Source organism: Chlamydotis macqueenii, chromosome 16, assembly GCF_036417535.1.
Source record: "Chlamydotis macqueenii isolate bChlMac1 chromosome 16, bChlMac1.mat, whole genome shotgun sequence".
Classification (NCBI taxonomy): Eukaryota; Metazoa; Chordata; class Aves; order Otidiformes; family Otididae; genus Chlamydotis; species Chlamydotis macqueenii.
The window spans coordinates 16,440,177-16,456,711 of NC_141571.1; the positions used below are offsets into that span (position 1 = coordinate 16,440,177).

Here is a 16,535-nt window from a genome sequence, read left to right on the forward strand (position 1 = left end):
GGGCCCACGGGAGCCGGGCCCAGAAATCCCCTCCCCACCTTTCCCTCCTCGCCTCTGCCCGCGAGACTCCCCTGGGACCCTTCACGCTCTCGAGCGAGGCGGTTTTGGGAAGTGACGGCATAGTTTTGGGAAGGCGTGACGGCAGGCCGGGGAATCCAGAGCACGCGGTTCCCGCCGTCGCCCCCGGCGAAGCACGCTGCCTTGGTCTGCGCGCGGGAGCCGGAGCGACCTGGCAGCGCTGGCAGAGGCCGCGGGCGGGCGGCGGCGTGAGGCCGGCAGCCTCCGAGCCGGGGCTGGGGCAGCGGCCGTGGCCGGGGCAGATGCGGCTGCGGTGCGGCCACGCGGGCGTCGCTGCGGCACGGGCACAGCGTGGCCAAGGGGACAGGGCGGCAGCGCGGCGTGTGCCTGCGGTGCAGCTCGGAGAAGCCACGGCTCCTGCCCGGCTGCACGCTGCGCCGAAACGGGGAGCCCAGGGAAAGTCTCCCGCGCGGGCAGGGAGCCTGGAACTTCCCCGGGGAGCGCGCGGGGACTCCTCCGAGGAACTGAGCCGGGGCGGGTGGCCGGCCAGAGGCGCAGCCAGGCCTCCGGCGCTTTCCCCCTTCCCGTTTCTGGGCTGACGTCTTTGTGGGCACTCCATGCCGGGACCAGGGCCCGCGGGCAGCCGTGAGGGGCTCTCCAGGGCCGCAGCTCCGAGCTGCCGTTGGGAAAGCGAAGTGAAACCTCCAACTTCTGCCTCAGGAATGAGCTGGCGGGGCCAGCGCAAGTGCTCTGGCCGCAGGCGCCGCTGGCTCCTGCCCCAGCCTCCCCTCGTTCACCGCGGGAGGGTGCAGGCAGGCAGCGGTTCGGGGGATGCCCGGAGCCGGCTCCCCCCCGCAGCTGCAGCAAGACGGAGCCGCCGCGCAGGGACCCCCAGCCCCGGCGGCTCTGCCGGGACGTCGGGCGGGGGTCCCAGCAGGGAGGGTGGCAGCAGGGGCCGGGCCGGGCGCCCTTCCCGCGGCCCACGGGGGGGCTCGGGCGGACCCGGGGCGCGGGAGGGCCAGCGGGGAGCTGGCGGGGCTCCCCGGGCCCGGAGCCCGCGGGGAAGCCCCACGGGCGGCCCAACGCCCCCTTCCTGGGCGGGAACGGGCCGAGGCGTTATAGGGCGGGCGGGCGCGGCGGGGGGCAGCGCCATGAACCGGCTCGGGCTGCTGGGGCTCCTCGGCGCGGTGCTGCTCAGCGTGAGTGGGGCGGGCGCGGGTGGGGGCCGGGGGGGCAGCTCCCTCCCTCCGTTCCTCGGGGCTGAGCCCGGCCGCAGCCGGGAAGGGGCACGGTCCGGCCGCTCTGGCCCGGCCCCCGGCGCGCCCCCCCCCCTGCCCCCTGCGGGAGGCCCACGGCCGGGGCCGTGCCCGGGGTGGCGGCCGAGTGAGCCCGGCAGCGCTGCCGCCCCGCGCAGCCCGAGCCCGCAGGGTCCGGTCTCCGCCGGGACCTCCCGCCGCCGGGGGGAGGCGAGGGCCGCGCTCTACCCGGGCCCCTCAGCCCGGCTTCGCTTTCGCTTTCCGCCCGCGGGAGCGGGGCCCGGCGGGGTCTGCAGCCGGGCCGGGGCGGGTCCCCGCGGGCAGGGACCGGCAGCGCCGAGCCCCGGTCCCCGCAGCCCTGGCCCCCCGGGTGGGGTCCCGCAGGCCGAGGCTGCGGGGGCGGAGGGGCGGGCCTGCCCCCGCCCCTTTCACTTCCCGTTCTGTCCCCTGCCAGACGCGTGGGGGGGGGGGGGCCGGGCCCGGTCCCCCTCGCCGTGCCCCGCCGCCGCACCGCTGCCCCGTCGAGCCGGGGCTGCCCCCGGGGCCCCGCTGCCACCATCCCGCTCCGGGACGGCCACGCCCGAGGGCTCTGCCAGGGACGGGAGCGCGGGGCTGGCTGCGTGCGGGGTGCGGTGCCACGGGTGCCCTGCACCCGAGATCTGTTCCCTGCCTCCCCCCCGCCCCTCCCGGGGCACACGGCCTCCAGCCAGGAGCGGCTCGGAAGGGCCCTGGCTGACTGCAGGGGTGCTGGGCCTGCCCGGGGCTTTCCTGCCCCTCGGCCGCTGCACCGGCCTTGGGAAGGGGCTGGCGGGTGCTCCGGGGTCCGTTAACAGCGCTCCCCCTGCCCGCGACCACTGCAGCGCTGGCAGGGGCGTGGGGTGATGCAAGATCGGCATCTGTGAGGAAATCTGGGCAAACATGGGGCCACCTTATTGGAATCAGTGCCACCCCACTTCAAAGAGAGCACTGGTGGCATCAGGCGGCGCAGGCGGCTCTGCTGTGGTCTGTGGTTAGCGCAGGCATGGGAAGAGCGGTGTGAGGAAGCCCTCACCTCGGGTCAGGGTTAGCGCAGGCTAGCACACGCGTGCCTGCAGAGTGCCAGAGCACTGGGCAGCGCTGTGAATTTGCAGGTCTTGTTTCTTCCAGTGCTGGGAGCTGGGTGATGCCGTAAGATGCTTTGACAAGCAGTATGAACACAAGGGCAGGTGCTGCAACCGCTGTCAGCCAGGTACAGAGACCCCTTCCCCTTCCTGGGGCCCCAGGACCTGCTGCCACAGCGGAGCAAGCCCAGCTCGGTGTGACCGAGCCCCCCCCCCCCCTTGCCAGCTGTGCCAACAGCTTCACCCCCTGTGTCACCTCAGTGCTAGAGTAACTGGGGACCTCACGGGTGCCCTGGGAGACTCCTGGACCTCACGGAATCTGCCTCAGCCCCCTTGGTACAGCCTGTGCTCCTGCAGCTGCGGGACCCCACACCACGGGCAGCTTGCGGGACAGTGCTGCTGCTGGCACTACCAGACCGTGATGGGATTTGCCAGCTCCCACTGTCGCTGCCAGATAGCTTCCCAGTCCTCGGCATGCTGGAGCCAGTGAATGGGCCCCCTGCTCTCCAGCCCCAGCACCCAGCCACCCTCCCCACCTGGCCATGTGCAGTGCACGCAGCCTCCAGGCGAGCTGGCCCTTGCAGCCCTGGCTGCCAAGTGGCACCAGGCTACCGAGCAGCATGCTGCGGCAGCCCTGGCATCCACAGCTGCCAGCGCTCCCCTGTCCTGCTGGCAAAACAGCCTGGAGAGAGGGAAAGCCCCCTCGCCCCCTCCTCACCAGCCTCTGTTGCAGGGGAAAAGCTGGTTTCTGAATGCAATGGCACCGAAGAGTCTGTCTGCGCCCGCTGTGAGAGCGGACACTATCAGCAGAGCTGGACCAAGGAGAGGCACTGTGCCCCCCACGATCTCTGTGAAGATAGTAAGTGCTTCCTGCGCCCACCAGCCCCTGCCTGTGAGGGCTGCAGGGGCTGGTGTCCCCCCAGCTCACTCACCAGTGCCTCACCTTGCCCACCTCCCTTTGCCCAGATGCTGGCCTCATCGTGAAGACGCCAGGCAATGCAACGCACAACACGGTGTGCCAGTGCCAGGCCGGCATGCACTGCTCTGACGCCAGCTGCCAGACCTGCGTGGAGAACCAGCCCTGCCAGCGCGGCTTCGGCTTCGTGGCAGGTGAGTCCGACCAGCTCCTCCCTCTCAGCAGGTGCGATGCCCTGGCAGCGTTGACCCTGGGCCCTCCAGGGACGGGGGGACTCCCCCAGCAAGGTGCCCTTCGCAGGGCTTTGGAAGAGCTGTGCCTGCTGCTGCACCAGGCAGCATTGCTGCAGGGAGGGCTGCTCTCCTGACCCCCACAGCCCCTCACCTCCCGCAGCGCGTACTGACCTTCCTGCAACCTCTGCTCCTCTCTAGCCAAGGCTGCGGCCCGGATGTCATCCCCCTGCGAGCCCTGTGCAGAAGGCACCTTCTCCAACATCTCTTCTAAAACCGAGCCATGCCATCCCTGGACGAGGTATTGTCAGTGCTGACCACATCCTTCACCCGTCCCCGGCTGTGCCCAGTCCCTGCGAGCACATCCTCTGCTGCCAGTCTCCTTAGGGACCTTGGGGACCGGGTGGCCGAGATGGTCTCTGAGGGACACAGCACCAGGCTGGTGTAGGGCAGGAGTGAGAGGAGCAGAGCTGTGACGGTGGTGAGGTCCCGGGAGCTTGACCGAGCTCCAAGCAGACATCCAGGCCCTTGTGACTGTCCCTCAGCACGTGCACAGAGCGCTGGCCCCTCTAGGGACATCTGCGCTGTCATCTGCGCTGGGGAGCAAGGGATGAGGGGCTACGGGGACCCCCCCATGGCCTGTCCAGGCTTTCCCTCACAGCATGCTCCTTGGCTGTAGTCATCAGCTGAGGCACCACTCCTCTCCACGGGGAGTCTGGCTTTGAGGATGTCATCGGCTGGCAGGTCGTCCCTGTCTTTAGAAAGCTGCTTGAGGGTTAATTGCACTCCCTGGTAGAAAAGTGAGCCTTATTTCCAGGCTGAATTAGTCTCGCTTCAGCTGCCAGCCATTGGATTTCACTTTGCTTTTATCTGTGGCCAGAAATTACCTCCCCACGGAGCCACTTGTAGCCTGTCATCGAGTCATCTCCGAGCTGTTCTGCAGTAGTGGCAGTGCCTGAGCCCCGGGGTCTCCCTGACTGGACGGCTCTCAAATATCTGCTCCCTCCTCTGCTTTGCCCCCAAACTTGTTCCCATCTTTAGCAGTTTCAGCAACTCCAGACCAGGGCCCTGGGGTGGGGCCCTGCTACGTACCTGGTGTCCCCATCATGCCCCTCTGTCCCGGCAGGCTCAGCGCAGGACGCTTTCTTGCACCACTCCGGTGGTTGCCCAGCACCGGCTGTTCCTCCTCAGGGGCTTTCCATGCGCTCAGGCTGCTGCTGTGGTTACATGGTCTTGTTCTTCCCCGCAGCTGTGATGAAAAGGGGCTGGTGCTGAAGGCGCGAGGGACGAACACCTCGGATGTGATCTGCGGTAAGTGCCTGCTGCCCCAGGCTGGCCCGTGCAGAGCAGAGATCTCCTGGTGCTCTGGCTCCCGCAGTGCTCTGAGGAGCTGGCCTGGCCGGTGGGTGGTTTTTGGGAGAGGAGGGTCTGACCACACTGCTGGTGCGATGCCTTCCTGCTCCTCTCTGTCCCCCTGAGGGATCCCTGCAGGACTGGGCCTCGAGCAGAGGCAGCTCAGGGCACTCACCCCTTGGTGGGAGTGTCACACGTGTGTCTCACTGACCTCTTCTCCCTCGGCAGAGTCGGGCAAGCGCTCCTCACTGTCGGTGCTGATCCCCATCACAGCCGCGGTCGTCACTTGCCTCGTGGGCATCTGCATCTACTGCCTGGTCCGTACAGGTACGGGGCTGGGATGTGGGAAGCGACGCCTTGGCCAGAGGAGCCCTGCGGGGCTGAGGAGCCGAGCAGGGAGGACGGCGGCAGCTCTGCCGAGAGCGGGGCTGTTCTGGGGACACAGCCAGGACTCAGCTCCCTGAGCCCCTGCAGCTGCGGTGCAGCAGCACCAGCCCCAGCTCTGACCCCAGAGAGCCCGCTGCAGGGCAGGAGCACTCCCCCAACTGTTGCCTTCCTTGTCCCTCTTTCCACCCAGATCCCAGGCGACGGGCACAGAAGGAGGTGAGTCTGCCCGGAGCCTTCCTCCGGCAGTGGCTGGGTGCAGCGGGAAGGTGCCAGCAGCAGAGAGCAATGGTGTGGGGGGAGGGCTGTCCTGGGGCTGCCTGGCCGCAGCAACTCTGGGGTGCTGCTGGCAAACGCTGAAACAGGAGGGACCTGCGCTGGGTGTGGCCCTGTCCTGCGTGGGAGCCCGTGGAAAGACGTGGCCGCAGAGGTGGGGGTGCAGCTGCCTGCCCCCGACCCCTGCTTCTGTGCAGATAGAGGCCGGGAAGTCCGGAGAGGACTGGGAGCCGCGGCAGCCCACCGAAGTGGAGGAAGTGCCTGTGCAGGAGACCCTGCTCGGGGGGCAGCCCGTGGCCCAGGAGGACGGCAAGGAGAGCCGCATCTCGGAGCAGGAGAAGCTGTGAGGCCTCGGGGCGCTGCCTGCGGCAGCACGGACCGGGGCCGGGACCGCCGCCGTCCCGGAGAAGATGCAGCGTCGGGCCCGGCTGCACGGGGCCACGGCAGGACCCCCCCTCCCCCGTGGGGGCACCGCCTGCCCAGGGCCGGGCCGTGACCGGAGCCGGGGGGAGCCGCCCGCCCCGCGGCCGTGGGCCACCCGCGGCAGGGCCCCGCGCTGGAGGGGGCAGTGGGGGCCGGGCGGCTGCTGGCGCCGTGGCAGCGGCCCCCGCGTGGGCCCGGGCCGGCCGGTCTCTGTGGGGACGAGCGGGGGCAGGGCGGGCTGTCCCGCCGCCCTCTGCTCCCGGCCGGGGCTGGGGCCCGGCGCGGCGGGGCCGGGAGGTGGCGCTGCGGGAGCGCGGCCCCGCCCCGCGTGGGGTCCCGTCTGCGGGCGGCCGCGCTCCCTCCGCCGGGGGGAGCTGTCCAGCGCGGCCCCCCCGCGCCGCGCCCACTCACCCACCCGCACTCGCCGCGCGGCGCCCTCCCCACGCAGCCCCCGCAGCGGCGGCCACCCGCGGGGGTAACGACGGGACGCGCTTACTCGCCACCGCGATTAAACTTCACAATTCTGCCAGTGTGCGTGAGCAGCCCCGGCCCCCAGCCCCCCCCGCTCCACGGGTCCCTACCAGCGCTCCGGGCGGGACGTTCGCGGCTCTGGTGCCCCCGGGACGGGCGCTTCCACCGGCGGAGGGACGGGACGGGACCCCCTCAGCTGCAGCTGGTGCCTGCATCCGCAGTCATCGTCCCCCGGTGCTGCCAGGCGGGGTGACACCTCCCACCCGCTGACCCCGAGGAGAGCACGCATGGCCTTGCCAGGCCACCACCGCACGAGTGGGGCCCGTCTCACCGCAGGGCAGCAGCGGCCCAGCTCAGGCCCCAGGTCCGGGAGAGCAGCTGCAGCCCGTGACCCGCCATCCCCGAGCACACGCACCGTGGCGTGACGACGGCTGTAAATCCCACAGCCAAGAGCCGCTGGAACATGGAGCGACTTTTACTGTAAAGGCAGTGGCATGTTATTTAAGGCGGCTCTTAAAACCTAATGTTAGGTTTAATAAGGGAGACAAAAGCATGTCAGCAGCTCTCCCTCTCCTCTCGGCGCTCCCGGCAGTGCCGGCGGGATGGTCCCAGGGCTGGGCAGCATCCCCACACCAGCCCAGCGAGCACCCTGCCCCGCGGACAGACGTGATTCCTGCTGGCACCCAGCACGCTGAACGCCTGCTCCCGCATGTCAGACATGTGCCACCTCATTAGCATGTCTGTCCCCCAAAGTGAGAAGGGAGAGCGCGTGAGACCTAATTGAATGTAACTAATTATTCACTCCGCAAATGCTCTGTTTAAATGGGATTGTGAGGGACAGAATTACTCATTCTGAAAAGGGGAGAGAAAGACAGAGAGAAAACAAATAGAGGCGGATGCTGGAGCTGCAGCTCCCTCTCTCCCCAGAATACCAATTACCAGATGAAGTGATTGTATAAATCTTTACCGAGTGAACAAACTGTACTAGTCACTTACTTCTGTCCTCTTATTATGAAGAAGCAATGAAAAATCATCCCACTCTTCAGTCCGGTTAAGGGCTCCCAGTCGCTGCCTCAGATGCTGAGGGCTCGTCCCGGTGCTTTCCCAGGTGGAGGTCCTGTGGAGACAGGGCTGAGCGCTCAGCAGGGATGCACACCACTCCTGCATCACTGGCCCCAGCGCAGAGCAGCAATGGCCCATACCCTGAGGGCTGCAAGGCTCCTGCCCCAGCGGGAGTGGGCGATGCCATGCAGCTTCCCGGGACACAGAGAGACGTGTGCTGGTCAAGGGCGAGAGCCACACAAATGACAGCTGACCCTGGGGACCCTGGCCTCGTGCCTGCACCTTTCCTACCGTCCCCTTCAGTGGATGCAGTCCCGCCAGGCTCCCACCGAGCTCAGAGACCTCTCCAAGCACTCACCGAATGGGGAGAGCACGGCACTTCCCAACCCCTTCCCAGTTCAGAGTCAGTGTTTCTCACTTCCCGGCATCTCCGCTCCACAGGCTGGAAAAACGCACTCATTAGCAGTGATCTCCTTGCTCTCCTCTGCATGTTGTTTAACCCCTGATCCTTCACACAGTTTCCTCCAGACACACCCGTTTCTGTCCTTGGCAGCAGCACGGGATGGGAGAGGAAGTCCTGGCTGCGCGGAGCAGGGGAAGCCAACAGGCTCACCCCCGCACCCTTCCCGGCGGTGGGGAGCACTCGTGCTGCAGGAGCTGGTGAGGACCCAGCCAGTCCCACACTCCCCACAAGCAACGCTGGGACCCCCCTCACCGCGAGGCACCCAGCACCCCAGGGACTGGTTTACCAGGACAAAGGCCACTCAGTCTGCACGTCTTGCTGCCACCAGAAACAGAGCTGCAGCAGCCGCAGGGTGCCCCGAGGAGGGACGGCGCTGCTGCGTGGGTGCCCCAGACCCTGCAGCACTCTGGGTGCTGTGGCTCCCCACCTCAGCCGCGGGTGAGGAGCCGCTGGAGGAGTTGTGCGGTTGGGTCACTGTGGGGGAAAACGGACTGGCAGCAAGTCAGCAAGGAGAGGGCAAAACGTCCAGCCCGTCCTCGTTCAGGGTGGGGGTTTGATTGCTGCCAGCAGCCAGTTTCCATGCACTCGAGACGTGCATGTGTGGGTGTGAGGGAGAGATAACATCATCATCATCATAACAAATGCAGCTGCGCAGCTCCGTTCGGTGCTTATTGGCTTTCTTCTGTTTATCTATAAATAATTGCAGGGACACAATAGACTTTTAAGACTGCCAAAGAGTTTGTCTCCCTCCAGCAACCGTATTGCCACAGTGCTGCCACCTTATCTGCTTGTGAAAAGATGAGGGTGGGGAAAATATTTACTGCCGGGGATATTTGTCATCTGCAAATTACCTCTGCCTGCAATCCGCAGCAGGGACAGGACTGACAGCACTGATCTGTATGGCAGGCACGTGAGCCCTGGGGTTCTCCACGCTGCTCCAGACCCACCTGCGCCTCCTCCCCATTAGCTGGCGGAGTGGGCAGCACTGTGCCAAGAAATCCACTGTGCGTGCAGATCCACACCACAGGCTGACACGGCAGCCCAAGGGGGCGAGGGAAGTGGCAGATGCTGCTGAACTTGGTACCCAGCAAGTGGCTCGACACAGAGGTGCACCATGACGGGACAGCTGTGGCACTGAGGAGCTCAGAGGTCGGCAGCGCTGGCAGCACCTCCCCAGTCACACACCTGCACCCCCACGCTGTGCAGCCGGGGCAGCGTCCCCCCAGCACAGCATCCCGAGGCACCAGCCACCTCGAGAGCCCAGGCCTCCTCGCTCTCCCACAACAGACAAACGTGCCGCACTCCCCTGCCCGCTTTCGGCACTCACCGTTCCTGCCAGCCCCACCAGCCCCACTCACCGCTGGGATTCCTCACAACCCTGCAGCCCAGGGGCTTTCGCACAGCACTTATTGCTGCAGTACCCGAGAACCGATCTAATTGATGCGACACCAATTATTCAAGTACCACGAAATGCAGAATTAATGCATCTGTGTACAAACCTCCTAGACCCTGGCCGTGAAATAATAACTCGACATGAAAGGAGCCGGAGCGGGGGCACCGGCTCCCAGCTGAGCCCCTGCCACCGCAGCACCGGCCAGCCCTCCAAGAGCTGCGCAGAGGGGAGCAACGCGCAGGACACCTGCAGCACTGTCTGCATCCAGCCTGCTGCACGGAATCAGGGCCTGCGGCTCCCCACAGAGCGGGCTGCAGCCGTGGTGAGTCCCGCACAGCTGACCAGGCAGCATCGGCCGCGTGAGCCATCGTGATAGCTGGCCTGGGGAGCTGCGTGCTCTGCAGGGCAGAGCAAGAGCCATTTCGGGGCTGCTCGGTGCAGCTGGTGCAGCCAGCAAAGCTCTTGGCTTGGACATGGACTGGTGCTGGGAAAAGCCATTCATTGCATTTCAAATTTTACTGTGAAATTAAACTATGCCTGGACATGCAGAGCTTGGCATAGGCAGCAGTTTGTATTTTGTAAATTGCTTTCTACAATCAATTAAAGAAAAGAGTTGGTCGGTGGCCTGGGGAGCACGTGGGATGGCTCCTCTTGGGCCCCTGAGGGAGCAGCCTCAGCGTGGGGAGACCATTGGGCTGGGGAGAGCCTGCACCCGGCGAGAAGGACATGGGCTGCTGCCCTCCGCTGCTGCGCCGCGAGGGGAGAGGACAGACCCGTCAGGGGCTGCTCTGCCACTCCATGCCTGCGCCCGTTACCTGGGTGAGGGGCTCTTCCCTCCCGCTGCTAGACGCCTGCTCCCCTCTGCACCCCACTTGTCTCTGCTGCACACCCCAGCCCAGGACGGAGCAGCCACCATCACCAGAGCCACATCTCACCACTGCTCCGCACACCCTCCTCACGCCGCTGGCATCGCCGCAGGGGTTTGCAGGGCACGGCCCCATGGCATTTGCCACACAGCCGCCGGGCGAGGGCCCACCGGGCTCCCTGCCACACGGGATGTCACAGACGGGTCCCGGGCATTGGCACAGTGCCGGCCAGCAGCAGCTCAAGCTGGAGCCTTCCTCGAAATGAACCTCTGCCCCTCCCATCCTCACCTGGGTCCAGCATCCCTGCCCCTCAGCAGGGACCAGGGACCACAGAGCCAGCAGCACACCATGGTCCCAGCACGGCTCCACAGCAGCAAAGCAGAGGTCTCATGTGAACTGGGGGACCGCAGCAAAGCACAGCCAACGTGCAAAGCTCTGGCACCATCTCCCATCACATTTGGGCAGCAAGCATGGCAAGCAACACAGGAGCGTCGGGCTGCTTGGATGGCCAAGGCTCACCCTGGTTCTGGTTTGCTCAATGTTTTCATTAAGGACTTGGATGATGGAATAGAGAAAGCGCTTATTAAATTTGCAGATGACATGAAGCTGGGAGGGACTACAAGTATCTTGGAGGACAGGATTAGAATTCAAAATGATCTTGACAAATTGGAGAAATGGACTGGAAAAAATAGGATGAAATTCAGCAGGGAGAAGTGCAAGGCAGTACGCTGAGCCGGGAACAATCAGCTGTGCAAACACAGGCTGGGGATGGCACAGCCGGCGGCACGGAGCCCAGCCGGGCAGGAGACTGTGCAGGCGCTCGGGCAGGAACGGGAGGCAGGCGGCACGCTGCCGGCTCAGCCCCGCGGTCCTTGGGGAGCCAGAGGAGCAGGGCCCACGGAGACGCAGGAGGAACAGGCAGAAGGAGTGAGAGGCTCTGCGGAGAGGAACCTCCTCTGGCCTCGACAGGCGCTGACCCCTTGGAGCTGTGCCACGGGCTCTCCCAGGGTCCCACACGCCTGTCCCGCACTGGCCAGGAGCCACGGTGAGGTTCAGCTGCACCCCAGCCTCTGCACCCACTGGGCACGGGGCTCTGCCGTGCCCCCGCCTTTGCCAGCCCAGAGCCAGGGCAGCCGCTGCCCTGTGGTGCCCCAGGGAGAAGCCCCTACACCAGCCCCAAAGCTGCTCAGCCTTTCCCATCACAGCCCCACCAAAGCCGAGCCCCAGGCACCCGCACAGCCCAGCACTGGGAGCCAAAGACGGAGCTTTGCTCCAAGGGGCTTTCCCTGCCTGGGGATCCATCCACAGACCCCGCCGCACACACCCACGCAGCCATCCACGCCCCGCTCAGCCGCACATCTGCGGGTCAGCAGCTGCAGGTCGGGATGCTCCATCCCACAGCAGCAGCCCTGCGGCCCCAGCTGTGCGCAGGGGTGGACGCGGCTGCCCAGCCCGGGCTGAGCCCTGCAGAACCCCTCCTGCTGCTCCCTTCACTCCAGCAATTAGAGCTCCAGCCAGCACCCTCCCAGCCTGCGCAAACACCAAGACTCATTTAAATAAATTAAGAAGACATCATAAATCACAGGGAAATGAGGGGCTGTGCCTGGGGGCAGAGGAGTCAGTCGAGTTTAATTACATTGGCAAGCCTCTCACAGGGAAAGCATGGTGAGTCCCACACACGGCGAGCGCAGATGTGCACAGCTCCGCAGCAGGGCTGGTGGCACCGCCCCGGTGCCTACGCCTGGCACTGCACCGGCTCCACTGAGCCAGGACAGCGAGGCATGAGCCTGCGGAGCTGCATCCCGGGCACTGGTTGCTCCTGGGCTCCCAGCAGCCGGTACCACGCGGGCAGGCTGTGTGCCGGTGATGCAGCAAGAGCACCAGCACAGGGCCCTGTGGAGCCGCTGGCAGCACCCCGTCCCGCGGGGGAGCCCGCAGAGCCCTACCTGCCCTGCACCCCTGCCCAGGCCCCACCGGCTGCACGGAGCCAGCGAGCCTGGCCGAGGCCTGGGGAGAAGCGGCGGTGGCAGCAGTACCCCTCCACCGCCACGCGAGATTTACAGCCCATCCTCTGTTGTTTAAAGACTCTCACTCACGGCTGCGGTTGGGACTCCAGAAAGAGCTTTGTGTAGAGGCAGCAAATTTATGAGACTGGCTCCAAATCCCCAGTCACATCAGGGGCCAATTCGTCTTCCCAGGGCTGAGGATGAAATTAAATTATTGTAAAATAAATCTGTAAAAATGATGAAAAGACCATCACCCAGCGGCAAGGGCGGGGCACCGGGAACACACGCGCAGCTGTGACGGATGGGGCTCACCGGGTGATAAAGCGCCCAGACCCAGTAGCTCAGGGATTTTTGCTGTAATCTCACTAAAGAGATGTTGTTTACAGGAAAAAGGGTATTTTGGGGAGGAAATTGCATTTCAAGGTTAAAGGAAAAAAAATGGAGCGAGTCTCCCAGGGAGCCTGCTTACGTGTGAGGCGGCGGCAGAGACAAGCGCGGGAGCCAGAGAGCAGCCAGTCTGGGACGCAGGCTGGAGGCAGCACCTTGCACGCGTGAGTGCGAGGGCTGGGGCCGAGCGCATGCCAGCTGGCGTGGTTACGGGGCTCACCGCAAGGCAGGAGCAGGGGCTCGCCCGCCCGTGGGACACCCCGCTGGGCACGGCCTTGGCAGAGCGGGCGACGTGACTCATGACAGCCTGAGGAGGCTGGGGGTCCCAGCCCACCCTGTCAGAGGAGCCGGCACAGCAGCCAGTGGGGCGGACGTTGCTCCCCAGCCTGGTGCCTGGAGAGGAGCATGCCTGGCCCAGCTCGATGCCAGCAAACGCTTCCTGCGACAAACCCTGCGAGAAGGGCCCCGAGCGACCCGCATCCCCTGCATCCAATGCTTGGGGGGCACAGCCAAGCAAGTGCACTGCACGAGGATTTGCAGATTCCCAGTTTCAGTCTCATCCTACCAGAAAGATGCTGGAGAGATTGCAAAGACAACCCAGCACCAGGTGCTTAATAGTGTTTTAGAGGTATCAGAGTGCTGCAGTGCTCAGAAAATGCAGCTGTAGGGAGTTCACAGACTTTATTCTTCACTTCTGTGAAATCCCACAACATCAGCAGAGATTTCTCAGCTCTGCCCTAAGCACAAAAGCAGCGTGGAGAAAGCAGCGGCTTTGCAGGTACCAGCCAGCTTCCAGCCTCAGCACATCCCGCTGCACCAGCGCTGGTGGGACCGGCTCCTCCTGGCACGGCTGAGCCTGCCACCCGGCGAGCCCACGTCCTCGCTCCTGCCTGGGGCCGCTTGTGGGGCCCATTAAACCAGGGGCTCCCCTCTGCCCCCAGAAAATGCACTCTGAGCACGGCACAGGGGACGGAAAGGTCTCCCCTGCCCCGGGAAAGCCTGGTCCTCCCAGGCAGGGCTGGGCACTGGCAAACGCCTCCGTTGCTCATCCCCTTGAGGATGCTTGACGGGCTGGCCAGACACCGTCACTGGCCAAGAGCCTCCTCGTTCCCACAAACGCCACAGTGCAGCCCCAGCTCTGGCCCCTGTCCTGCCACCGGCACCGCAGCAGCTCAGCGAGCAGTGGCACAGCCCTGCACAGGGATGGGCACAGAGCTCCCGGGAGCAGGGACGAGATGCTGGGCAAGCTCCCCTCACGCCTGCCCTCACGCCCAGGACAGGCTGGCGAGGCGGTTGGGAAGGGGCCTCCTGGCACTGGGGTCCTTGTGGCTCGGCGAGGGGTGCTGTGTTTGCAGCAGCCACAGCATCCAGCCCCTTCCCCAGCACAGCCCTGGGGGGGGGCGGGATGGAGGGGCACAGCCAGCACTGCAGGGGCCACGGGCGACGCAGTGCTGCTGGCCCCGAGCAAACAGAGCTGGAGCCCAGTGAGAGCAGACTCACCTGCATGGGTACAGCAGCTGCAGCACACGGCATCGGCACAGCAAACGCACAGGTCACTGCGGGAGCTGGTGGTCTGGGCACCCACAGCAGTCCTCAGCAGCGGTGCGGTGCAGACCAGACCCGACCCATCTCACCCCACCCCACCGCCAGACTACTGCTGCCCCCTCCCTGCCGAGCACCGTTAGCCTCCCCGGAGGAGCAGGCTGAGCTTCCTCACACCACCCCAGCCAGGCAGGGAGGGAGGCAGGCAGTGCCTCTTCCTCCTCTTATCACCCAGCAGGGCTGAGCACTGCCCTAAATCAGCTCATGTGCACCTGGTGTCCTGGGCTGCACCCACTCAGGGCACAAATGAGCTCCAGCTGGCTGCCTCTGCTGCTTGCAGGGCCCCCCGGTGCGACCCAGTGCAACCCACGTCTCACCCAGGGCTCCCATGGCTGAGCGGCTCCTGGCCTCCCCCACCCGCCAGAGCCAGTGAACTGGAGCCAGGGAAAGGCACCGCGCTGGACCTAGGAGCCCATGCCGCCCCTCGCCCGCAGCCTTGCCAGCGAGCAGGGCTGGGCTGCGCATGCTGCAGGGCGGCGAGGGGTCCAGCAGCAGCAGGCGGCGAGGCTGGGGGCAGGAGCTGGCGGCCACCCCGCGCGGGCTGCGAGGCAGCAGTGTGCCGAGGTGGAAGTAAAGAGTTACTGAGCAAGCAGACGTTCAATAATTCATGGTCACTGAACTGCAACAGGAACAACGACAAATAATAATACAGGAAAATGGGGAAAAACTTGAAATCGTTAGGCCGATGGTTCAAGCATGAAGACAGCGTGCTGAAGGAGCAGGATGGCAGTCACGCCATGCACGAGCACAGGGGTCAATGCCAGCTGTGCCATAGGACCCTGCCCCTGGCCTGGCACCCCTGGCCCAAGGGCCCCCAGTTGGGCTGTCACCCCACGGGGGCTGTTGGGGGCACGTGCCTGGCCCACGGGACACCAAGCAGCACCGCGTGCCAGCCCTCAGTGCCCTCCAAGCCTGGTCAGCATGCAGGGAGCTTGTTCACATCTCCAAGAGGCAAGGAAGGCAGATCTGCTCTCCCTAATTATAATTAGTGATGCTTACCACGGGAGTTTGCAAACACGGTTTAATTAGAGCAGCCAGGCTCCCTTCGCACGCTGCACCCTCCCCGGGGTCAAGGACAGAGCAGAGCAAGGGAAGCAGGAGCTGGGGATGCTCGGCAGAGTTTGGCTGCTGGGCTCACGCAAGATGTACTCCTCTTCACCCACGGCGAAGGGCTGGCAGGGCTCGACGGGGCTGGCAGGGATCGCCCCAGGCACTGTCGGGACAGGGTCGGGGAGGACAACCCTGCACGCTGTCTCGGCCAGAGGCCAGCAGGCGCTGTGCTGGGAAATGTAATCTACAGCCACAAGAAAGGGCTGTGGAGTCTCTAGATGCAGGAGCCTACTTCTTCTGACAAGAAGAAAAATAGCAAAGGGGCACAGGGAGTTAGACAAAAACCACGCAGCAGCGAGGGAGGGCGGAGGGGAGCCGGGGAGAACAGGCGGGGGCCAGCGGCAGCCCCAGCGCGGGCATGGCTGATGCTGCAGCCAGAGCCCCACGGTGGGATGGACTCGGCTGCGCTCGGGGCTCCTCGGCTGCTCCCCTCACTCCTGCCGCCGCAGAGCGCCTTGAGCTGCCGGGGCTCTCCCCAGCCCCGCAGTTGGGGGGCAGGCAGCGTTCGCGGCTGTCCCCCCTGTCCTGTCACCTGCGAGAGCTGCAGGATGCCCACCTGCGCTGCCCCACCCTCGCTCCCGGAAGACAAGGTCAAGGCTGTGATTTGCACGTGCTGAGGCCAAAGCGTTGCGTGCTGCGGTGCTGCTGAGCATGATGGGGGTCACGCAGCTCCCTCTCACTGGCACGGCTGCAGGCTGGACCCATCCCAGCGCTGGCCAGGCCATGCCACCGTCTGCAGCATCTTTGGGCTCATCCGAGCTGGGCCAGGCTGGCACGCTGGCTTCTCCTTGCCACCTGGCTACAGCCTGCGGCTCGTGCCCACATCCCCCCCGGTGCCCGAAGCCCTGCAGAGCTGGGACCACGACTGTGCCACCCATGCACGTGGGCCATGTCAGTCAGTGCCAGAAGGAGACAGGGCTGAGCAAGAGCAAGCCCCTGGCAGGCTGCAGCTCTGGGTGCTGCCAAGCCGACCACTGCCCAGGTTGTCCCATTCAGGGATGAATTCTGGCAACATGAGTGAGACCATCCCGAGCTCACAGTCGGCCATGGAGGCCAGGCAGCAGCAGGCAAAGCATCACACAGGCTGAGCCAGGGGCAGGGTGCCTGGAATCGCTGTGTGCAGAGTAGCGACTTGGTCTGAGCTCCCCACAGGTCCCAGGCACCGGAGCAGGAACCTGGAAAACTAATTGCCACTGTCACCAAACCTAGTTAGGAGGCT

General features: G+C 65.4%; 1 protein-coding gene across 1 annotated transcript; it reads left to right on the forward strand.

The window, feature by feature from the left end:
- The first annotated feature begins 1,159 nt into the window (after window positions 1–1,159).
- On the forward strand, window positions 1,160–6,110 carry CD40 (CD40 molecule). Its single transcript, XM_086760733.1, has 9 exons — window positions 1,160–1,217; window positions 2,421–2,502; window positions 3,108–3,233; window positions 3,341–3,484; window positions 3,722–3,821; window positions 4,770–4,831; window positions 5,102–5,200; window positions 5,451–5,476; window positions 5,731–6,110. Exons 1-9 carry the CDS (start codon window positions 1,170–1,172, stop codon window positions 5,878–5,880), a joined length of 837 nt encoding a protein of 278 aa, XP_086616859.1. The 5' UTR covers window positions 1,160–1,169; the 3' UTR covers window positions 5,881–6,110.
- The last annotated feature ends 10,425 nt before the right edge of the window (window positions 6,111–16,535 follow it).

Coding starts and splice junctions, on each gene's coding strand:
- CD40 (XM_086760733.1), top strand. CDS start 1,170: ATGAACCGGCTCGGGCTGCTGGGGCTCCTCGGCGCGGTGCTGCTCAGC. Junction 1,218..2,420: donor TCGGCGCGGTGCTGCTCAGC/GTGAGTGGGGCG, acceptor TGTTTCTTCCAG/TGCTGGGAGCTGGGTGATGC. Junction 3,822..4,769: donor CCATGCCATCCCTGGACGAG/GTATTGTCAGTG, acceptor TCTTCCCCGCAG/CTGTGATGAAAAGGGGCTGG.